This window comes from Acipenser ruthenus, chromosome 17, assembly GCF_902713425.1.
Source record: "Acipenser ruthenus chromosome 17, fAciRut3.2 maternal haplotype, whole genome shotgun sequence".
NCBI lineage: Eukaryota > Metazoa > Chordata > Actinopteri > Acipenseriformes > Acipenseridae > Acipenser > Acipenser ruthenus.
This window is the reverse complement of record NC_081205.1, coordinates 31,668,958-31,693,988: the sequence shown is the minus strand read 5'-3', so window position 1 is coordinate 31,693,988 and position 25,031 is coordinate 31,668,958. Positions and strand designations below refer to the sequence as shown.

Below are 25,031 nucleotides of genomic sequence, written 5' to 3'. Positions count from 1 at the left end.
AGTGTGGCCTTGAAATGAGTCCTCCTGACAGCCTTGAGCTTCCCTGGCAATAAAATATGTTCAGACTCTACTGGAACCCAGGTGTGTTATGCCTATTGGGCCTGTAAAAGAAGTCCCTCTGCCACCTCGGGTCATTAAAGGGTAATTCTGGGGCAAATGTGATCAGAAGTTTTAAAACAGCACCTGCAAGAAGTGTTTGATAAAACAGCACCGGGGTTGAAGTGTTTGATAAAGGTACAGTAGTGGTCGAATGGTACTGTGTAGCAGCCGTAAGCCTTTAAAAATAATTGCAGCGCTTTTTTTTTTTTTTTAAGGTTCAGCTTGTCCCGAAAATGGTGCAACCCCAACTTCAAAGCCTGGCGCAATCGATCCCAGAAATCTTGCAGATAAGTTTCTTCAAAGGACTGCAAAAGTAAGCAAGAAAAAAAAACATATTAATTACTTCCACACAAACATTCTTTTAATATAACTTTACAATGTACAGAATCAGGAGGTCAGGGTAATTTTAAAGTGTTTACAGCATTCAATCAACAACCTATAACCTTCCACCAGGTCCTCAGGCCCACCCCTGCATTCATTTAGCAGACCTCCTTGTGCTGTGTGACTAAGCATCTTTTGTTCCTAGAGATTATAAGTGATTTATTAACAAAATTGCTCGCTTGTAATGATTAGCTTAAAAACCTGCCCCAATCTGGCACTTGGCTGTGTATTGTTCGCTTCTGGTTGAGCATTGATAACTTGGTCGGATTAGCTGCCTTTTGTGCATTTTTATCTTCTCCCACGCGGATTCTGCAGGTTTTAGTTTTGCTGCTGATGCCGTTAGCTGCAATTACTGCAGAACCGAAAGGAATAAAAAGTGAAAACTCTTACGGGGTTAGTGGGTAATTACTCAACTGTACTGTACTGTAGCTCTACAGTTGTTGTGTTTTTTTTTTTGTTTTAGTTTTTTTGTGGCGTGAGGGGGTGGTGTAGCTGAATTAATCCTAGGTCTCTAGGATCCAATCCGGTAGGGATCCTAGAGTGATGTTTCCTATCATTTTGGCCCATGCATCTGCCAGGATTCAACCCCCTACAATTAACTATACAGAAAATCGGTTATTTTCCGGAGATGATCCGATGCATTTAATGTTCAATGAATTATAAAACCAAACCTAACAAACCCCATTGCTTGGAAGGAGTCAATACAGATGCTAGCTTTGCTGGTGTGGGTTAAGATAAAGTGCACCACTCCACTGCCCCCCTCCTCCCATGATCACCCTGAGCAAGCCTCATTTTCCAGTAGCTTGACTTTCCTTCATAACCTCCCTGCTGACTCTTGAACTTGTGGCATAAGAGCTCAGCAGTCTAGACACCCTGCTGTCCTATTGTGTGTGTGTGTGTGTGTGTGTGTTTTACTGTGGGGTGATTGAGCAGAAGTGTTTGTGTGGCTGGTTTAGTTTTTTGTTTTGTTTTTTTGTGAACAGCACATACTTTTGTTGTTTTGATAAAGCAAACTGCAGGGTGCTGTTTTAAAACCTCTTGAACTAAGAAATGTGCAGAGCTCTGTCCTTTAACGACGTGGTCAGGCTTGCATTTGTATGTATTTTTTTTATAATAACCTAATGTGGCAAACAAAAAGTGAAGTTGATATTTGTAAAATTGCATAGAGCTGCAACAGCATGTTTTTCATTTGTTTCATCTAGGAATATGGCTTGCCTGAAGTTGACGAAAGCTTGTAATGTATCGTGGTTGGTGATGCAGTGTTTTTTTTTTTATTTTTTTTTATCTGGCTCGGTGCAGGAGCACAGTGTACTGTGTACTGCGTCCAGCAGTACCAGTCCTGTTCCATTATCACTGAAATAATAAACCAACCACTTGGCTCTAACAGCAGCAGAAGTGCATGCTTGCATGCTAGGCGTTGAAATTTACCTGCACTGACATCAGCAGCTGAATCAAGGGAGCTTTACAGCTGAAACTTTTTTTTTTTTTTTTTTTTTTATAAACACCCTACGCAGTGTAATCAAATACTTTATCGGTACGTGTGCAGACCCCCCCGCCCCCCACCCACCCAAAATACAGCTTCTAAATGAGTAACCTTGTCCTGCATGCGTGTTGCGTACACAGCCACATGTTTGCTGAACATTGCTTAGGGCTTGCACAACATGTGTTTTTTTAAATGCATTTTTGAATGTATTATGTCGTGTAGTCCTTGTAATATCTTCTCGCTTGCTCCAGGTGGTGTGTATTGCGGAGAAGAAACACTCTCGAGCTGTGACTGGGTTCCTAAAGTTGCTCCCTGACAAGGAGTTTGCCATGTTCTCTCCAGTGGACCACAGAGTGCCGCGGGTGAACGTGCCGCTGCAAGACTGCCCTGAGAACTTCAGCGCCCGCGCCGCCGACTATGCCAACACCCTGTTCGTCTGCCGCATCACGGAGTGGCGCGACGACAGCAATTTTGCAGAAGGGTGGGTGCTGGCCGAAGTGTAACTGCCTATATCGACGTTTTAGGCTGTGTGTATGTGTTGTGCAATATTTATAATTTGACTTTTAAAAAAAACGGGTAAGGGGGTGGGCTTTAAGAAGAGCAGATGTGAGAAGTGTCTGGCTAGAAAAGAGATTGCATTGTTTCTGATGCAACATTCCTCGTGCAATGCCAACGAGCTGGAGAGAAATGCGTCCTTCTGACAAGCAGATGTGATGTCTGCTGTATCCCGTGAAGTTGAAAGATACGATACCGTCCCTTACACAAAGCTGTAAAACTGCAGACAGACTGCAGTGGACTAATTAGGGAGCGATTTTATATGGCCAACAACACACACAGGTAGTCGTTTCTTTCTAGTTGTATTGTGTTTGTTCTTGAGGTCACACCTCTACCAAACCACGTGAGCGTCTCATTTCTCATGAGTGTGCACATGCCAGGACGCTCCCCCGTTTTGATTGTACAAACCTGGTCATGCTGGATTCTGGGTTGTATCCAACAATGCTGGACACTAGGTTGTCTGGGGACTCTGCTCCTGATGTTTGATGCTGCAGTTATTTAAATTTACTCCCTTCCTGTTACGTATTTTTTGTTTAATTCTCTCCATTTGCTCTGCATGTGGGAGTCTGCCCTTTTAATATAAAGAGTGAAGATGATAAATACTAAGAAGAAAGTCCAGTAATGCATTCTTCTGGAGGCAGAGTCACTCAATCCCTGTGATCTTGTGACCTCAATGAATAGAGACATACACACTGAAAGAAATGCAACTGCTACAGATCTGTCATCATTGTAAGAGACCTGTGAGTCTGTACTTCAAATGCCTCCCTAAATCTCCTCTATTTACATAGTCACTTTGTGGAATATCTCTAATCTCTATTGCTCACTGCTACTTTTTTGTGATAATAAGCCACCTGAAGGAATGTTTACAATTAAGAACAGCAACTTAATTGTAGAGACATTGTTCCTAATTGCCAGTATTATGTGTTTGGCAAAACCCTTTGAGATAACAATTATTTTAGTCGTCTTTGCTGGGGAGTGGAAATTTGTTGTAACTGTTGATAACCGCAGTTTAAAGTGATAATTGCTAGGCAATTAAGGTAAATTGCACACTGTCTTGATGTATTTGAATTTGAAAAAGGGACTTAAGAAGCATATTTTAATAAAATGCAATTTTTTTAAAATATTTTGTATTCTGTTTTTAAAGTGGCATTACAAGTTAAAATTAAACTCTGAAATCCAAAGCTATAGTAATGTTCCTTGGTAATGATTTATTAGGGAAGACAGGTGTACAGTTCTCACTGAAAGTGACATATGGTTACCTGCCTTATTTACTGTAATTCATATTTACCTTTCTTATTTTCTTTTTGCTAAAAAGAAACAGAACAAGAAATCAAGAATGTTTGTTTGGTTTTCAAGATTGCAAGACTTGCCATTCTATTCCTTTTTAAAATGTTAAAACAGTATATAAAACAAGCTTTATAGCTTTTATACATTGAAGCACTTGGAGGACAAATCACATTTCGGCCACTGAGTAAACTTCGTCCAAGCTTTCTGGCTTTAAGTGGAGTTCTGCAGGAGAGCTGTTACCAGGTGGAAAGCTGAATCCAGATCTATGCGTCTCTAAGAAGACTGTACACACCATGTCGAAGCTGTATCTGGACCCCTTCCCCCTTTTTAAATGTGTTGCTCTTATGCCAGTTTGCTGTTGGCTAGGAACAAGGATGCTTCTAAGCGGAACCAAATACAAGCCTGTGCTTAATTTCTTCAAAAGGATGTCACTTTACTGACAAATGAAGAATTACATTTGCATGTTGAGCTGGAAAACATCAACAGATTATTGTGAGGGAAACTAGTTGGGCAAATTGGTTGAGCCTATGCTACCTGCATAGGAAGATAGCCTTTGGCTGTGTTAATTTATATAATATATATATATATATATATATATATATATATATATATATATATATATATATATATATATATAATATAATATTCAAATATTCAATTTGATGATGTTTTCAATCCATGACATGGGATTGGCAACACTGAGAGACTTGTTGTCGAAACATTAGTTTTATTTTTTAATGTTTCTTTCAGTATTACTCCTTTATACCTGTACAACCATCAAATGGTTTTATAGCTTGTGTTATTGTATTGAGTAACATTAGTTTAAATAAATAAGTGCATTTTTTCATAAAGTACTTTTTTAAATATTGCCTTTTTTTACAATGTGTGCTTTATAAAGTGGTATTAATAAACACATTTACTAGGAGTGTGCTGATACTCATAATTGCCTTAAAGTATTTATCTGCAGGTATTAAAAAAAAAAGTTAATGTTTGATTTAATGAAAAACAAACAAACAAAAAAAAAAACATTTTCATTGTCAGTTTACGTCCACAGTACGCCCCAGATGAGAGGAACATTTGCTTCCAATTGGCTTTTAGAACACTCAATACAGAAGTTAATTGCCATTGATTGGTACTCAATTGTAAAGGTGTGGGACAGACATATATATATATATATATATATATATATATATTTTTTTTTTTAAATCAACACATTAATGAATGGATTTATTTAATACCTGCTGATTTATTTTTTATTACATTTAAAAGACCAGTATGAGGATCATACACCCTTAGAATCTACAATACAAAGATGCATGCAGTAAGCCAACAAGTACAGTTCCTTCTGAAACTGGTATCTGTACATAATTATGGTGCAATACATGTTTTCTGTTCTTGTCTATCTGTAATAGGCGGCTTGCTAAAAGCCTTGGGCAGGCAGGAGAGATTGAACCCGAGACGGAAGGCATTCTGACGGAGTATGACGTGGATTTCTCCGAGTTTTCCAAAGAGGTTCTAGGTTGTCTTCCACAGTCTCTTCCCTGGACGATCCCTGCAGAAGAATTCAAAAGGAGAAAAGATTTAAGGTGGGCAAAGGTTAATTCCCTTCCTCTCTGTGGTGTTATATACACTCCTGTATATAGTATATAGGAGGGAGCAACGTTCTTTATTACTTCTGCAATTTATATTTGCATTTAAAGGAAAACATGGCAAAACATAACATGTGCTGTGGTGCTTCAGCATCAGCTCCAAGTGATTTCACACTCTTTGTACATCTGTGTGAATCTCATCATGAGAGCTGCATCTGCAAAAGGAAAGTCCTGATTGAATAAGGAAAAGCCCACAGTGCTTTGCAATACTTTTTGTATAAAATAACGCTATATAATTGCAATAAATAAAGTAAGTAAATAAATGTAAATCGACTCCTGACCCATCTGCAGGCTAGCTCGACCTGACCTTGATTAATAAAATAAAATGGAAGCCAGCTGCTTACTCCAGTAGCCTCTCTGGGAGAGATAATGGGCACAGAAACTCGTTGTTGCACCCCTGTTCTCCAAAGAGCATTGTGTTTCAAAACATGGGAATGTGACGCGCGACCCTTTTGGTCATTCAGAGCCCTGGGGGCCGCTGCCACACTCAGTATTCCTGGCCTTGTTGGGGGAACAGATGTACCAATATTCCATAAAAAAATGTAAATAAAAGGTTGTGTCAAAATGTCACTTCCGCACATTGTCTGCCGTAAAACCTTGGTATCGATTTCTCATGTTATTGTTCCAGTACTATTTTTAACAGCACGCTTAATCAGTAACCCGGATAAGGATGTTTTGTGATTTTGTTCACTTTCCCTGTTGAACATTTATTATTTGTAAATATTTCATTATGTGCAAGTCAGGTATTTTGTTTTTTTCCCAAATGTAATTGTCAAATTTTTCCTGAAGTACGCTGTAATAGAAAAAAGTGGAGTGGTGTTGAATGCACTGTCTTCGTATAAACTCATTACATTAGATATGTGCTTGTTAATAATGAATTGGGTTTATATGAAGCTGTAAGGCAATGTAGTGGAAGATACACAAACCCATGCACGTGCGTACTGTTAATTAATATCACATACACATTTCACGCTTTACAGATAGCGCAGATAGTTAACAGCTTTCAAGCAATTACAGTTGATGTTATTGAACTACTTTTCATGCTAAAATGGGTAGAAAAAGAAAAACGGTATAAACTGTAAAGTGAATTCCATGTGTAGATGGCAATGGCAGCATCAATCTGTTTAAATTCTGAAAAATTCCACCGCACCGACTTTCCAACTCTGAGCCGTGCCGCTTATCGCAGCCTCAGTGTCCCGCCTGGCTCGGCTGATGTGGAGAGAGTATTTTCTAAATTCGGCTACATGCAAGACTGAAGGAGAACGAGTCTCGGAAAAGACACTTTAAAAAACTGCAGCAAGCCTACGCTACGCAGGACTTTACACTGAAGCCCCTTTTAATAAAGCGTCTGGCAGGGCTTCTTAAGGCTGGTAAATGTATTTAAATGTATCATTGTAGTGGATATAGATTGTGTAAAATAATTTGGCCCAATTATTTAATAAAAAATGTTTATAGTCTCCAACAGTAAACTGTTTATTCAAGAAAAGTTGTTGGATTCGAGGTGATGGTTTCATACACTCAGTAGTGTTTTGAGTTCACTTGCAGTTCTACCATATTACACTCTGTTACAACAGTTTTAAACTGCTTTTACTTTCAATACTTTTCTCTCTTTTTTTTTTTTTTTTTTTTTTGCTGTCCTCCCTCCCATCTGACAAAATCAACCCCGATATTTACCCAGAAAAATGTGGAGTACATGCTTTGCACAGATTTGTCACCTGTTTTTACATTTTTTATAATAAGCACTATTTAAATTCTCTGGAAATTTTAAAGAAAAAAAAACCCCGTAAACAAAGGGCCTTAACTTTGGTACTGAAGCTGGATTTTGGATGCGGACAGGCTACCTGGACACGCTCGGCGGCTGTCACTAATGTTATTATTACCAGGGAGGCAGGCAGAGCCCTAGAGGTGGAGCTTTGATAAAAACAGCCTGTTTAATTTTGTGTTTTGGCAGGCAAATCTAGTCGATTTTCTTTTTTTTTTTTTTTTAATGCTTTTTAAGTTCTTTCAGAGCTACCGTGGTTACATAGGTAACCTTTCATTTTTGTTTTTCTCAGCCCATTAAATAAAGTTATTTGAGGCTTCAAACTCTTTCTTTTTTTTTAATAGAACAGCTGCTGGGAGTTGAATGAATTGCTGTCAAAGAGATTAATCTTCATTTAAAGTTTCTTTTTTCCAAATCCGGCGCTTTTCCTCCCAGTTCTTTTCTTTTTTTCCTCTTCTCATTGCTGGTACATTTTAAAATATTTTCTCATTGACTGAATTCAGCACAATGGGATCTCCCCATCCTGATGTAAATAAATAAAGGCCATGGTTTGTAAACCATGGAACTACCCTTGTGTCACTGCATGCACACACACGTCGGAATGCCACACTCTGTCATACTGGTGGCTATAGCATGGAGCAGACAGAAACGGAGCCACAGTTTCAAAAGAAAATGTTCACAGGGTGCAGCTCTGGAAACCTGTGCATTTATTTATTTATTTTTATTTATTCATTTGTAATGTCCTTGAAAAGCTGGTGGTTTCTTAAGTGTGTAGCACCATGGCCTTGATGCTAGCCAGTCAGCAGTAGCCTGTGTTTTATGTAAGAGTTTGAAATCTGTGTGCTGTGTAATTGGCCCCTTTTTCAGTTTATGGGTTGCCATAACGATGAAATACTGTTCACACCACCAGTTCTGAAATAACAAATGGCATAACAACAAAAAAAAAGAAATAAAGTGGTATTAGCCATCAAAGACCATTTTTGTGGAAGTGCCCGTCACCCACCAGTATGGGAATGCTGTGTCCTGAAAAAATAAACGTGTGTCCGCATGACACCGACAAAGGAATCGGATGAAACGTTTACCTGCTTGACTTATTTCCTATATACCTTACCTCACCCCTCTTAAAGATCGGAAAAGAAACCTTTGGGTTACATGTGCCAGGATTTTGGTTGTTTTGAACCAGTGTGAATTAATAGCAGCCTGGAATCGTAATTATAAATATACTGTATTGCAAAACTGGTAAATATACAGATCATTATCTGCATGTGATGAAGCCAAATGGGGTTTACATTTTCAGCCTTCATGAGTGTAACAGCCCAATTGTGATTTAATAAAGGTGGTCTGATGTGTATTGCACTAGTTGAGACCAGTACTGAGTAAACAGGTCTGTAATAACACATCTGAGATTTGGTAGCAGTTTCATCTGTATTTGGTCATTTTTTCCAGTCAGTAGAGCTGGACTGAAACCTGTTTTTAATAGTAGAAGACAAGTATTTGGGTTATAAAGAGTAGCAATAAAATGTGTAGGAAATTTGAGATGTATCCTTGGGAGGAAAAAAAAAGGGATCTGAGACTAGCTTGGTAAAAGCAACTAAAGATTTCAAACAAAAACCAGTAACGTTGGAAAAACAGCAACGGAGCATATCCTGTGCCCTATTGTAGAGGGTGCGGCTGCTTCACTCGCCACCGTTGGGTGATCCAGCCGGGTCACTCGGAGGCCAGCAGAGGAGAGGAACCACACTGCTGATCGAGTAAGTGCAGTTAAATACCAGGAAGTTGCGCATATGATACCTACTGTACCCAGCAAAACAGACGTGCACGACGTGCAACATAAGTTTTTTTTATTTTTTATTTTGTATAAGCTATAACTGACTGATTTGTCCAGAGTACTACTAGTGATGGCAGCTTTATTGGTTGCAGTGCAAAGGTTTGTGCTTTCTAATACAAAGTGCCAGCACTCACCGGATTCCTGCGGTTTTTCTTTCCTCATTTCATTGGAACTGTGAGCAATGTAATTCTATGAGCAACGCTAATTAAGAAGAAACTATAATATCTGGAGCTCCTGGCATTAAACATTGCAGCAGTTCTGGTTGTGTGACCATTGCAGAAACCCCTATTTTTGTAATGGAGCTAAAATAAAGAATCCATATAAATGTTTATCTTACTGTCTCCCAGTAGGTGTGGTCAGCAAAGTTGAAAGGTCACATTGTATCATGATTTGAATGAAAGGAGGACATCTATTCAGTGCTCAGCAGATGGGATTCTGCAAACAAGCTAGTTGATGTCTGTTTAAAAAAAAATAAATGTAATTGCATTTAAAGCTACTTAACCCTCTAATGAGAGGGTTCTGATAAATATTATCCTTGCTAAATCTCGGCTGGAATGCAGAATGTGTCATCTAGTGTCTCCGTTCAGTTGGACAACTGGTATGTATATATATGTACTGTGTGTGTGTGTATATATATATATATATATATATATATATATATATATATATATATATATATATATATATATATATATATATAAATTGTGACAACATCTCCTAGAATGTAATTTGTAAGGCAAAAGTGATTTATTGCATTAGTTATTAAAATCATTGTTATTTTGTAGTTTTTATTCTTTTTTTCTTTCCTTTTTACAATAAACTTCATGCACTTGATAAGTGTCTTTATATTAACAACGTGGCAGTGAAAGATAAACCTGCTAATTTTTAGAAAGGAGGCACTGCTTCTGTTTTGATTTAACAAAGGCGTTCCTTTGTCTGTCTGTGGGTTTCTGTAACATTGAAACAATGAAAATAGATTATGAGAAAATATATTTAAAAAGGGTGGGAGCAAGGTGTTATCTTGCTGTCACACTTCCAGGCATAGCTGGTGTTGCCAAGGTAGCCAGCCTTCCCCTCTCCACCTTGTAGTGCCTGACTTTAATGATATGTATTTATACAAAGGGATTTTGGATAGTGGTGCTTAGAGACCAGAAAGACAGAACGCCCATTCCACATATTAGCAACGAGGCTATAAAAGTAACCCAGTGACTGTCATTCCTTACTCAAAAGAATACCATTCTCCCTCCCTCTCTCCGGATGCAGCAAATACCTACAGCATATTTGCACAAGCCCTTAATTAGGATCTTTTGTGTGTGTGTGTGTGTATTTTAACAGTAGCAGCTTAATACCTTTTAAATCCTTTTAAAAGAAGCTTGCATTGGGAGCTGCATTAGGTTAATATTTTAAACAAGAGTTTTATTTATTTTTTATTGGTGTTAAGAGGTGGTCAGATATAGATAGATTTTTTTTATATTTTTTTAAATGGCAGAGCTGAATGGGGGGGTGGCTGGGGGGAGTAAAATTAATAAGCGAAATGTACTTGTTGAGTTAAAGGAGAAAAACACCTGTTTTTAAAGTTACAAAAACATAGTTTTATAGGTAACGGTCAGTTAGCCAGCAGCCACTCTGTGCTGCAGACATCCCTGCTCGAGCACCTGACTCCTTGAGAGCTCTGGCTTTTCAGAGGCGCTTCTGAAAAGCATGGCCTCGAAACCAATTGACCAAGACTTGTTAAACTCTGTTTAGGCAACACCGTCTTGATAAGAAGGCAATACAATGTGTCTATTTCCAGGGTGTGGTTTTATTTGCCTTGTCCTTGCCTTGTAGAGAAATGTTTCAATGGCCGTGACCCTCTTATACAGTTTAATGATCCATTGTCTCTTGTCAGGCAGCGGGAAGTTTGTGTCCTTCATAGATTTCTTAAGTTTTTATAGATGATAAAAAAAAATGTGTTTTAAGGCTTTAATAAGATTTGTTCAATTAAAAAGGGTTATTTGGTACCTCGGTGACTGACTGATTACAAACCTCTGTTTTTAGTAGGTGTGACCCTTATAAAAAAATACATACATACATACATACATACATACATACATACATGCCTACATACCTACATACATACATACATACATACATACAGTTGTACTCAAAAGTTTACATACCCAATGGAAATTTATAATTTCTAGACATTTCTCAAACAAAGCAAAAGTTTTGCTTTTGTGGATGAGGAAAAAAGTTACAAGAAATACAATTATTTATTTCAACAATTGTTTTGCAAAAAATGCTAATTCCAAAGTATTCATACCCTGACAAGGAAAATGAAATGAATAGCTAGTTGAGGCACCTTTAGCAATAATAACCTCTTTTAAACGATTAAGATGTTTGTCAGTGAGCTTTTGGCATGATTCTTTAGTGATTTGTTGAAAAAAATAAAAAAGAAGAAAATTCTTCAGCGCAACATTGTTCCAGTTCATTCAAATTTCGAGGACTTCTTGTGCACAGCCGCCTTCAACTCATACCAAAGATTCTTAATCGGATTTAGATCGGAACTTTGACTAAGCCATTCCAGAACTTTGATTTTATTCTTCGTTAACCATTCTGGAGGGTTTCAGATGATTAGCCAATATCTTTTGGTATGCTATGGAGTCCATTATACCATGTATGGGAACTAAATTTCCTGTGTCATTAGAGGGAAAAACAGCCCCATAGAAGGATATTACCACCTCCATGCTTGACAGTAGGTATGATGTTCTTTTCTTTGTCCAAACGTAATGACTATCGGCGTGACCAAATAGCTTTCTTTTTTTTTTTCCCGAAGAGTGACTTTTTCCTTGGCCTGCGACCATTGAGACCTTCACCATGCAATACTCAACCTATGGTTGAAATGGAAACCCCAGTCCCACTTGCAGCCAATTCACTTTGAATATCTCTGATTTGTTATTAACCTTCCTCACAATTCATCTACTTGTTCTTGGTGAAAGAACCTTCTTTCTTCCAGACTGAGGGAGTGTTGTGACAGTACCATGAGTCTTGTGCTTCTTGATAATAGAAACAATTGTTGAAATTGGGATACTCATATGCTTGGAAATCTTCTTGTATCCTTCTCCAGCTTTATGACAACAAATCATTTTCTGCCTAAGGTCTTCAGATAGCTCTTTACTTTTCCCCATATTGACTTATTGGTAATGACAGCAATCATCCTGTGCCTAACCCTTTTATACTCTCTAAGAATGTTCACCTACAATCCAGCATTTTCTAGACTTTTCTAGAGCTACAAAATATTTTTCCTAAAAAATCTTTGTTTTGAGAAATTTCTAGAAGTTATACATTTCCATTGGGGTATGTAAACTTTTGACTATAACTGTGCGTGTATAATATATGTAATTTATTTTTTTTAAAAAAGAAAGAAAGAAAGATTTTTTAATTTTATTTGTATCATCAGTGCTGTAAACCAGTTTGTGTTGAAACTAGTATGCATTCCTCCCCAGTAAGTTTATCTTCATAGAAAAGCCTTTAAATGTAATTGTATTTACTGAATTTGTTTCAGGGGTGTGTTGTGTCTTTCATAAGAAAAATCTAAATCAAATCCATATTTGGTGTGACCACCCTTTGCCTTCAAAACAGCATCAATTCTTCTAGGTACACTTGCACAAAGTCAGGGATTTTGTAGGCATATAGTCAGGTGTATGATTAAACAATTATACCAGACAGGTGCTAATGATCATCAATTCAATATGTAGGTTGAAACACAATCATTAACTGAAACAGAAACAGCTGTGTAGGAGGAATAAAACTGGGTGAGGAACAGCCAAACTCGGCTAACATGTTGAGGTTGCTGAAGACAGTTTACTGTCAAAAGTCATACACCATGGCAAGACTGAGCACAGCAACAACACACAAGGTAGTTATACTGCATCAGGCAGACAGGGGTTTCCAGATGTGCTGTCCAAGCTCTTTTGAAGAAGCACAAAGAAACGGGCAAAGTTGAGGACCGTAGATGCAGTGGTCGGCCAAGGAAACTTACTGCAGCAGATGAAAGACACATCATGCTTACTTCCCTTCGCAATCGGAAGATGTCCAGCAGTGCCATCAGCTCAGAATTGGCAGAAAACAGTGGGACCCTGGTACACCCATCTACTGTCCGGGGAAGTCTGGTCAGAAATGGCCTCATGGAAGACTTGCGGCCAAAAAGTCATACCTCCGACGTGGAAACAAGGCCAAGCGACTCAACTATGCACGAAAACAAAGGAACTGGGGTGCAGAAAAATGGCAGCAGGTGCTCTGGACTGATGAGTCAAAATTTGAAATATTTGGCTGTAGCAGAAGGCAGTTTGTTCGCCGAAGGGCTGGAGAGCGGTACACGAATGAGTGTCTGCAGGCAACAGTGAAGCATGGTGGAGGTTCCTTGCAAGTTTGGGGCTGCATTTCTGCAAATGGAGTTGGGGATTTGGTCAGAATTAATGGTCTCCTCAGTGCTGAGAAGTACAGGCAGATACTTATCCATCATGCAATACCATCAGGGAGGCATCTGATTGGCCCCAAATTTATTCTGCAGCATGACAAGGACCCCAAACATACAGCGAAAGTCATTTAAGAACTATCTTCAGCTTAAAGAACAAGGAGGAGTCCTGGAAGTGATGGTATGGCCCCCACAGAGCCCTGATCTCAACATCATCAAGTCTGTCTGGGATTACGTGAAGAGAGAGAAGCAACTGAGGCTGCCTAAATTCACAGAAGAACTGTGGTTAGTTCTCAAAGATGTTTAGGCCTACCTGCCGAGTTCCTTCAAAAACTGTGTGCAAGTGTACCTAGAAGAATTGATGCTGTTTTGAAGGCAAAGGGTGGTCACACCAAATATTGATTTGATGTAGATTTTTCTTCTGTTCACTCACTTTGCATTTTGTTAATTGATAAGTATAAACTATTAACATGTCTATTTTTGAAAGCATTCTTACTTTACAGCATTTTTCACACCTGCCTAAAACTTTTGCACAGTACTGTGTGTGTGTGTATATATGTATATATATATATATATATATATATATATATATATATATATATATATATATATATATATATAAAAATTGGCACATGCAAGAAAATCTGCAATATGCTGTTAAATTTTACCAAAGCTCTTAAAGTTGATGGAGGTTCATGGTTATATATATTTTTTTTTTCCAGGAGGTTCATGTGAAATCAAAACCATAATACCTTTTTAAAATGGCAGGTATTTTTGGTTCCAGTTTTAATATAGAGTTAAGGAAACCGTTAATCTTTTTTGTGAAAAGGGAACACTTTCCAGAAGTGAGTCTGCTTTTCCATTGACATTCCCGTAGGATTTTGTTGATGCTGGATTTTTAGCAGAACATTATAGTAGTATGTTAGTGTGTGTTTGTGTGTGTGTTTTTATATCTATTTATCCAGAGGGATCAGGGGATATAATAGTAATAAATCATTTGTTTTCTTTCTCTGGTGTAGGAAGGCATGCATATTCACTATTGACCCAGCCACTGCTAGAGATCTGGATGATGCCTTGTCCTGCATACCTCTCCCAGATGGTAAGCTGCTTCCTTATTGTCCTGTTACATGTTTTACTTGATTGGCATTTAGGGGTGTAGTACCGAAAATCACTTTTAAAACTGTAATTAAGAATGGCTCTTTATTTCTTTGAAACGTGTCTTATCTAGTCTTACTGGTATCCTCCATATTTCTGGCCTTTTGATATGTACATTTGTGGACTATCAAAGAAGCTATCTGTCGGAAAAATAGCATTTTCCCCTTTATAGGAGTGGACTCAAAAGCCAAGGGATTCCATAATCCCACCCTTAAACATTTCATCGCAAAGCTAGTTCGTTTGTTCGAGAAATATCTCTTATTTATTTTTTCTCCTAGGTACCACAGGCATAATCTGTTAACACATCCTGTGTCATGCTGGTGTGTTCTGTTAGAGAATTCACGTCTCTGCTTAGCTATAAAACAGGGAAACTTGGCACTCTCCACAATGTCGTTAGCCGTCATGTTGGCAGATGTTCAGTTACCCAAACAAGTCATCCCCTGAACCGGTAGAATTGCTGCTAAAATTAAGGGATACGTTTTCGATGACTAACCGACTTGTGGTTTACAATAGGAAGGCTTCAAGTCCCATCGCTGATCTGCTGAACCTCCCAGCACCATTAATCCCACACCCCCAAAAAAGAAGGGGAAAAAAATAGGTTTTAATACACATTAGAAACTGCACACAATTATTAATAACCTTTTTGTTACTTTTTTTTTTTTTTCTGTAGCATTCAAGAACTTCAATACAATTCTTCTTTGTACATGTGTCAGCTTGTCAGGGCTGGGATTAAGAATGACATAAATCATGTATGCATACTTACATTTTTTTTGTCAGTCGCCAAAAAAACGATCACCTAGTGCCAGCACCTTTCTCTCCTCTTTCTTTCTTTCTTTGTTTCTTATACAATGTTGGGATGTGCGTCTGTCTCTCTCTCTCTCTCTCTCTCTCTCTCTCTCTCTCTCTCTCTCTCTCTCTCTCTCTCTCTCTCTCTCTCATAAAATGTTGGGATATCCCTCTCTCTGTCTCTCTCCAGATCCTATACAGTGTGTGTGTGTGTGTGTCTCCTCTCTCTCTCTTTCTTTCTCATATACAATGTTGGGTTGTGCCTCTCTGTTTCTCTCCAGATCCTATACAATGTTGGTGTGTGCGTGCGTGCGTGTGTGTCTCCTCTCTTCCTGTCCAGGAATGGTTTTTCCATCATTAGGGTGGCACTGGAAAGTTCTACACCGTCACTCTAGGGTTTGAGGCAGATGGTGAACATTACCTTGCATAATTGCTGAGGATTTCATGTGCTGTCTAACATGCTGCATCAATTAAAATAATACAAATAAAATGAGAAATTTAGTCTAGGATACCAATAGCAAAGTTTTACAAAACCTTTTTTTTTTTAATACATTAAACTGGAAACTGAATTAATGAGGATTTGGACTACCACTGTTTCAGAGTTTTTATTTTTGGTTTTGATATTAGTTGCATCAGTTTATACCAGAATATCAGTTTTGAGCACCAAGATTTATCAATTAACCAAATCTTATTTCATTAGTTGAAAAAAACAACCCCCCAAAAAACACAATACACTTCCTATATATTGTTGTTGTTTTTTTATTTTTTATTAACTATAGGTAACTAATTATTCACAACTGCACCACAAAACAGTTCTTGTTTTATCCTGCTAGATTGCAAGAATGGTGTGTGAGGTCTTGCAGCCTTTCTTTTCATTTAGAAGCTTGCAATTTTCAAGTGTGGTCGTAACACCTGGAATGAGCTCAAGTTTGCTAACGGTGATTTCTGTATCGGAGCAACGCTAATGATTTTAGCATTGAGTCATTGAGTGCTGCAGCCATGCAGTAAGCACAACATAGCGTGCTTCAAGAGCCGGTTAAAATTAGTGTCAACATGAAGAGGCTACCGTGTCGCTTCTGACAGTTATGTCCAGTGATGTTTGAAACACATTTCAGGCTTGTAATTCTTGCAGAGTATTTCAAGGAGGCCAATGTCACGTGAAGTTTTTCTTTCCTTGCCCCACTCCTATTTAGTTAACGCCTCTCTCTTCCTTTTTGTCTCTAATTGAGTGACACTGACCGTGCAAAGGAGAGGCCGTTGGGTAGAAAGTGCCGAGTGAATAGTTAAATAAGCCCTGCAGTCTACCTGATGCTGTGCCAGACAAGACCTCCTTCATACCTGTCAACTGGCTTCACCGGACGCTCACGCAGCAGAGCTGTGCATACCGCATACCTGATCTGTGCTGCTTCTGCTCCCCTGTTCAGATCATTCTTTTAATAGCGCAGAAACTCCCAGCATCCTTCCACTGCTCAGACCGAACATTCCATGCAGCATTATTATGTAAAGGAATGCACCCTGAAAACAGCATCGATTTTTATCAGTAGCCCACCAAGTCCCACAAGTCTTCGCAAACACTGTTCTGCCAAAGAACTGGTCTGGGTGGGAGTGGGGGGTGGGTCATCATGCTATGAGACTTAGGATCACGTTGATATTATAGGGCTGTCAGGTCAATTAGGAAGACCAAGGAAGGGGTGTGACAGAACCCCTTGTGCTTTTCAAACCTGTCCTCGATCCCTCTTGTTCGATGGATGTGGTGGCACTGTTATCCAGGTCGCAGAAGAATTGAAGGAAATGTTGCAGTGCAAGCAGTGATATTCAGGAGTGGGACTGCCAGTGCCCAGATCTCAATTTGACTGAGGCAGACTGAACCTAGACAGGGCTAGAAAAAAGACCACTCCTCCACACTGAGTATTTAATCTGAAGGGTTTACTTTCTGCATGCTGCTTTTACTGAGTAGCTGTTTAGGTGGTCCAGAGGAAAGTAGAGAAGCACAGTGCTCCTGGGGTCTGTAGAATGGATCACGTTTTCCCCAAGTGGTGCAGCCTGACATTTTCAAAAAAGCTTTTCTTACAGCCTTTAATGAGACATCAGAAAATAGTCACGCAGCTGTGATTAAACATTATGACTGAGGGTTGTGTGTGTGTGTGTAATGTGAAATTCCTGAGTAGTTGCATGCCTTTTTACATTTTTTTTTTTTTTCTTTCGGTAGTGAAAATGTGTTCTGTTTTGTTTAGCTTAAATTAGCCACAGCAATTCCAAAAGAGCTAAATGCATAATAATGAGGGAGAGTTTAAAACTAAAGGGACAGGGGTTCAGGTTTAATTTGCGTAAATTGAAAATTCACTTGGGCAGGCCTGCAGCGTATTGTCAGTCATGACAGAACGGTAATGAACAAAATACATCTGCATTTTGTGGCAGAACTTTGAAGGTGGCACTAAAAATAACGGCAGCTCTTAAGGATCCATTTATAAAACACCAATTAATATTATAGGTTTGACAATTCTAGTGAATAGGAGGATGTTTATTACAAGGGAATTATCAACATACAGCTTACTCAAGTATTGTTTGTATGTGTACTGTATATATTTCTTTAAATGGTATTAAATGCATTACATTTTTAAAACCTTCCCCTTTCCTTTTTCACTCAGGAAACTTTGAAGTTGGAGTTCATATTGCAGATGTCAGCTATTTTGTGGAAGAAGGAGATGCCCTGGATTCCATTGCCAGCAGAAGAGCCACCAGCGTCTACCTGGTGCAAAAGGTGCCTTTTTCTTATTGAACTTTTTAATATTCATAGAGTTTCTTTTTTCTTTTCTTTTCTTTTTATAGGCAAGTGTCGCATGACACCTATTTTGGGGCACCCAGCTCCCAGCTTCTATGAATCCAGAAGACAGAATGCAATTTTCTCTGCCCCAGCGAAGTATCAGTGTACAATACAAGTACCATGTCTATGATTACAAATAGAATATATTTTTGTTTAAGAGTTTTTGTAGTAATAATAATGTTTTATATAAACCTTCCACTAATTCTGGATTGTAATGGAGGGGGGGGGGGGGGGGGGTATGTCTGGATTTTCAGGTTTGGGTTCAGGGAGATGAGGAATAAAAGTGTTGAACTTGTATTGATCCGTGAGCTTGTTGTTTTATTGCTGAAGCAGGGATGTTGGTTAACTGTACAGTATCAATGCACAGGAGCTCTAGCCAATGATAGGAAAAGGTGGCGAGTCTTCAATGCCGTATGCTTCTAAAGAGACAGGGATGGGGGTTTAAGAGATGAATATTCAGGGGGCTGTTTCAGGGACTTGCGGTTATGATTCGAATAGGCGGAGACTGATCTGTGAACTCGGGCATGGTGATTGATGTGTGTCCACATGTGCTGACGTGGGAGACCGATACTGTCCTTGGATTGGAATTGGTGAATACGCAGAGGCTGCTGCACAGACTTGGGTAGCCTGTATAATACATTACATGGAGGCTGGTGGATGTACTTTTCTTCGGCTGCTGCTTTATCATATATTATAACAACTCGCTCAAGTCATGGATCAATCTCCTGCGTATTCATAACCATTCTTGTAGAACCCGAAGCATTATTCCCAAGAATGCCAACTTCATACAATACATGAGTGTTGTTACTAACTGTTTAAGTTAAAAGGCACATTTTAGTTGGCCAAGCGTGCAACACAAACACTTGCATGCACAAACTCCCCCCAAACAACCCCAAAGCGTGCAAATGAATTCTAATCATACTGTCTCAAATCTGCGTTGGCTGCTTTGTGCGTAGTAGCTAAGTATAGAAGGAGTCCAGCTCATAAATTGATAAGATGCCATTAAAATCAAAGATTAGACAGGTGGAGGTGCCGGTGACATGCGATGGCTGGTTGCCTTTTAATTGATAAAGCTAGGCAGTACATTACAGAGCCTGTCATCCCTCACGTGATTTATCAAGAAATGCGGTTAAGTGGTTGGGATTTGACGTTGGTTGCTGAGGGGGAGTGAAAAGGAGATGCTTTTGTTAACACGGCTGCTAAGTGTTTGTGACAGCAACTGACAAACCTTGTCTTTTTTTTCTTCTGCTCCCCTGACACTTCTGCATAGGCAGGCAAAGTGCAGAACACACACAACTCCTATGTTGTAAGATGGTTCAGTTCATCTCTTAACTGCCCTACCGGTCTCATGAACTCCTTACCTTAGTTACTGATACTTTTATTAAAGAATGCATCCTTATTTATCTTAAACAAACATTGTTTGCAGTGATGTATTTACAACATTATTTGAAATCTGTCATATTTCAATTTTGACAAATGAAAAATGTTGGATTAACTAGGTCAAAGTGGACCTGCCTGGGTTCTTGTACATCGGTCGCACTTTACTGTCCTTGTATTATCAATTCCCATTTTATATGTGTATATATATATATATATATGTGTGTGTGTGTGTGTGTGTGTGTGTGTGTATATATATATATATATATATATATATATATATATATATATATATATATATAATGTAACAAATTAATGCACTTACCCATCACAAATGAACTGTGATTAGGGCCTTATCGAGAAATTCGGACTACTGAGTTTGGGTACTGTTAATTCTGGAAACCTTTTTTTTTTTTCCCCCCCTAAATTGCATTGTCTTTTACATTTTATACAGTTATGTGCATGGGTAACATTTTGATTTTGCTGTTGGGCCATTAAGGGGAATTTTACATACTGCTACGATACGTACCGGATTTAAAGTATGTACTGTATTACAGTCCACGTGTCGTCTCTTTTGGAAGGTGATATTTTCAGAATCCTATCCTTCTGAATTAAAATACTACTTCTGTTGAAAATGTAGTACTGTACCAACAAAACCAACTGCAGTACATTTAAATGGAAGCCTACTTACTTTAAAAACAGTCCTTTCAGCTATGCCTTTTTGACATTGTATCTTTTTTGTGTGCCCTGGAAAACAGACAAGGGCTGGAACGGAGCAAAATGAAGTAATCGGATATGCATTGCACGTTTAACGGTCACTGAAGTCCTCATTTTATAGAGTCGGACATGTGAGTGCTGACTTTATGGTTGACTGTAATAGAGGGCTGAAGGCTGCATTCCCTGCCCCTCTCTCGTTGTCATCTTTGCTCCCAGCTGGAGTTTTTAAAGCAATACACTGAACTGAAGTGACGGGAAGCATGGTGGTGTGAATACAAGCAGTTTAGGTGCTGCAGAGTAAGAAAGAAAGAAATGCATTGTTGAATCACTTGACAACCCATCATGGGGAATGAAATACAGTTGTCATTATTTATGATGTGTGTGTGTGTGTGTGTTTTATTATTAATTCTGTTATTCAACAAGCTTTTAATGCATTCAATCAGAATGCTTTTAACCAAGAGCAACATCATAAAATAATAACACTATCAGGCACCGGTAGTTCTGTGCAAGCTGCATCTTGAAAGTGGCAGAATGTGAGATTCCTGGCTCTTGCCTGACCTCCATGAGCAGCACATACCTGCCAAAACACTGCAGCTCTGACTTGGCCAGAGAAACTCATTTTATTGTTACCTTTCCCTCGTCTTGGAACTTGCCAGTAGTAGGTTGTATGACGTTAATCTGCATTTTTTTAATCCCTGCAAATATATCTGCTGTATATGTATGTATGTGTATATAACCAGCCAATTGTGTGTGTCCATCGTTCCGAGAGGGACGGGGTGTACAAGCTGCCCTTTTTATTCTGCACTAATACTCACAATGCAGACCCCTTTGGACCACCTCTGCAGATGACTGGCTCTTGCACAGTGAGAATCTGCAGCTGCAGTGCTGATCGCTCAGTCACTAACCCCCTCATCTAACAGTTCTTTTCTATTCTGTCTAAGCAGTCTGTGGTTCCTTGTCCCCCCTGCTAGGTGATCCCCATGCTGCCCAGGCTCCTGTGTGAAGAGCTATGCAGTCTGAACCCCATGACTGACCGGCTGACGTTCTCTGTGATCTGGAAACTCACTCCGCAGGGGAAGGTAATATTGAAGCTGTGCGCTTTGCAGACACGAATGCGTACAGGACGCATACAGGGAGCGTGTGGTTTAGTGCCGATTTTTAGAAATATTCCAACAAACGCTTGCTTGAAATGTATTTGGTGGCAATGGCCATGACTCATTATTGTTCATATAACAGAAATTTATATTAAAAAAACAACCCGTTTTTCCCAGCTCTACTTGAAGCGCTACCTGAGCACATACAATAGCTAATTAACCCCACATGATGTGCCCACGTAATTAAGAACCACATTATAAAAATAACAAACTGCTTCCTGCCAGTGCATGTTCAGTCTGAGCTGTGATTGACAATGCGTTATTAATGGTTTAAAAAAAATAAAATAAATCCTGATATTCAAATGAGGGGAAAAAGTATGTTAATGCAAGGGCAGACTTGAATAGCTCAGGGTTTCTTTTTTTTGTTTGTTTGTTTTTGGAAGTGGAGTGCCATCTGTGACCGTGACTGGTCCAACAATTTAGGCTTGCATCTGCTCAGTGTGTAATACAGGCGTGGCCAAAATGGTCCGTTCCAGTCAGTGATTGGACACCCGCGGTCTAGTGCATATACTGTCTGTCTAGGGATGTCCTCCCTCCTACAATCGCTCTCTGCAGTGGTTCCAGAGTGTTGGTATCTGTTGCAGTAATCCACCATTCCCACTGCACCCCGTATCCGGTGGCTTGTTGGGATGTTCTCTCATGTTACGGTTCCAGTGGCAAGCCCTTCTTCAGAACTCAGTTTGCTCATAGTTCATTTTGATTCAACTGAAGCACAGTTCAGATTGCACAGATGTTCCAGGGGCGGAATAACCATTTACTGAGTGAATAGAGAGGAGTATCTTGGATATGTAATGACAATACATTTTGTGGCATTTCTAGTGAATAAGGGCTGCTTTTTTATGAACTTTGGTATCAGACTTTGGTTTTAAAGCAAACTGTTGTGTGTTGAATTTGCATTTGATGTGAATGCTGCATTCTCAATCATTATCCCACGGGTAATTAAATAATGTACAATTGTTCAGTGTAGTGCATTTTAAATGCTAGTTTTGTATAGTTAGGTGATTACTGCTGTCAAAAAAAAAAAAAAGAGATGACAGACTTTGTTTGTCACTCATCGTTGTTGCTTTGGCGACATGTACTTTTTTTTAAAACATTTTTTTTAATACTTTACCTTGCTTTAACTATTTTTTTTCATGCATATGGTATGCCAATATAGTGTGTGTTTTAAAGTCCACACAGGCCTCTTACATTTTGTTATTTGTATTATTCTGTGTCTAGCTTTGTGTGCAGCTTATTTACCAAAAAACACCACATAACAATACATTTCGAGCATTTATAGGCTGGTCCACAGAAAGTGCGTTGTTCACCGTAGTGACGCCAAATCAAATATTGCAATGGGGCATGTAGATTTAACCATGTTTTTTTTTAATAGCCTTTTATTAAAGTTGTATGTGACAAAAGTTGAAGTACTGGAAAAACTATGCAAGGGTGTTCCTCCTTGGCTGGTTCGCTTGCAGCTGTAGCTCAGAAGGCCCTGTATTTTCTGTTCCTGCACTCCTCAGCAATACGCTGTGCCTGTAGAGACCTCTTCACACGTGTGATGGCTGTTTGCCCCACCTTGACCTTTTGGATTCCTGCTCCCTGCCACATCCAGCAGGGTTTCTGTCCAGTGGTCTGGCAGGCCAATCCATCATCTTGACGTTTTTCTGCCTCAGAAGCTAGCTTCACGTGGGCCTACGTGTTCTGGGTCGCAAATGCACTTCCTGCCGCTTGGCAGCGTCTTGGACTCCCATGATCCCCTTGCTCACAAACAATCCCCTTTCCTCTGCTTCCCCAGCACCCTTCTACAGAGGTGGCCAAGGTGGGACATTCCACTCCAGGTCTTTGTTCCAGCCTTGTCCTTTTTAATTATTGAATTGATCCTATTACATCTGAATTGCGTTCCCTAAAGTGGTTTCATTAAAGCTGCACTGGAATGTCCCTCAACACCCAGAATTCCCCCAACACTACCCTCGGAACTCATGCAGTTCAGCCACTTACCAGAAGCTACTGCCGCTTAGACTGAGTCCCAATTAGTTTAGATAAACAACTTTTTAGTCTCGTCAACCCATAGAACTAGTTTTGTTTTGGCACCGCCACACGAACAGGTGACACAGAACATTGATCTGCTTTTTACTTTTAAACTGCTGTAAATAGCTCCATAATAGGTTTGGTATTTAATTATTATTATTTTTTTTTTTTAAACATTTTGTTTTTGTTTCTGAATTATCCGGTACCGACTCTCATTTAGCTTAATGGATTTTTTCACTCTCTTAAATCCTACTCTACAACACAGAGACAATTACCTTGTTTAAGCGACCCCTGGCGTAACCCAAATAATTGCATTTAAAAATGGGATACACTGCCTGCAAAGGTTAATTGTGATGTACTGTAGATGAAGCTGAAACCACCAGAAGCCCCTGTGGACTTTTATGTGTTTTTGTTTCAAGTCAGTTTTGCTTCCAAACCTGTGCTGTGTAATCAGATTTATTTTTTGTTTTCATATCGCCCACTATTTGGAGCCTGTTAATCTGAAACTCGTGGATGTTGGTTACAAAGCTGACGTGACTTTCATTCACGACTGATCCTGGCTCGGCTCATATCCCCTTGCCACTCAACTGTACCACCCTTTACAGGGAAAGCAACTATCTGTGTAACTTGGTTTGCAAGCTACTTGGAAATGTGTGTGTGTGTGTGTGTGTGTATATATGTTTCTATTCTACTCTCCAGTACAGTTCAGATTTCAAAACCTGATAAACTCTGTGGTGCAAGAGTTCACCCATCAGGTTCCATTAATGTGGAATAAATTAACTGATGGCGTAAGTCAATTGCTGCTGCCAACAACTGTGAAACCGTAGGTGTTTTTAACACGCCAGATGTGCACACAGGCACATATGCTGTATGCACACATGTCTAAAAGCTAAGGGAGTTTCAGGTAACCATGCCTAGGTAGGGTGTATGGCATTCTGCAAAATAAAACCTGGGATTGAATTCTAATAAACTGGTTGTAGCGAAAACAATAATTCTATAAATCCCACTTTCAATTGCTCATCTCTGTGATTTCACTCAGTTTAGATTAGAGCAGCTCCATTCATTTATTCATACTTACCTACTTTATTTCTTTATCCCCCCCTCAGATTCTAGACGAATGGTTTGGGCGCACAGTCATCCGCTCGTGTGTGAAGCTGAGTTACGACCACGCTCAGAGCATGATCGAAGCCCCGGAGAAGCTCTTCTCTGTGGAGGAGCTGCCCCCGTTCTCCCCGGAGCACCCCGTGGATGAGATCCACCAAGCCGTGCTGAACCTGCACAGCATCGCCAAGCAGCTCCGTAAGCAGCGCTTCGAGGGAGGAGCCCTGCGGCTGGACCAGGTGAGGCCCACAGACCCTTCACTGATCTCCGCACCGTCTGTAACTGTAACACATGTGCATCACTGCACAGGCATGAGTTTGAGGCAGTTTCCCCTGTACCAGGTTTGTGCTTGTGGTAGCCCAGTGTGCAGGTAACAATCTCAAGTGTGTGTTTTTAAACTCGTAGTT

At 39.4% G+C, this 25,031-nt stretch overlaps 1 protein-coding gene across 3 annotated transcripts in view; it reads left to right on the top strand.

The window, feature by feature from the left end:
• Positions 1 to 25,031, top strand: part of LOC117423618 (DIS3-like exonuclease 2) — an 84,139-nt gene that overhangs the window by 28,703 nt on the left and 30,405 nt on the right. For all 3 annotated transcript variants that reach the window (XM_034039677.3, XM_058990399.1, XM_058990400.1), the window contains exons 7-13: positions 315 to 412; positions 2,215 to 2,444; positions 5,218 to 5,391; positions 14,520 to 14,599; positions 18,090 to 18,202; positions 21,331 to 21,438; positions 24,630 to 24,863. In XM_034039677.3, coding sequence (XP_033895568.2) covers positions 315 to 412; positions 2,215 to 2,444; positions 5,218 to 5,391; positions 14,520 to 14,599; positions 18,090 to 18,202; positions 21,331 to 21,438; positions 24,630 to 24,863 — 1,037 coding nt within the window. The remainder of the gene's footprint in view (positions 1 to 314; positions 413 to 2,214; positions 2,445 to 5,217; positions 5,392 to 14,519; positions 14,600 to 18,089; positions 18,203 to 21,330; positions 21,439 to 24,629; positions 24,864 to 25,031) is intronic.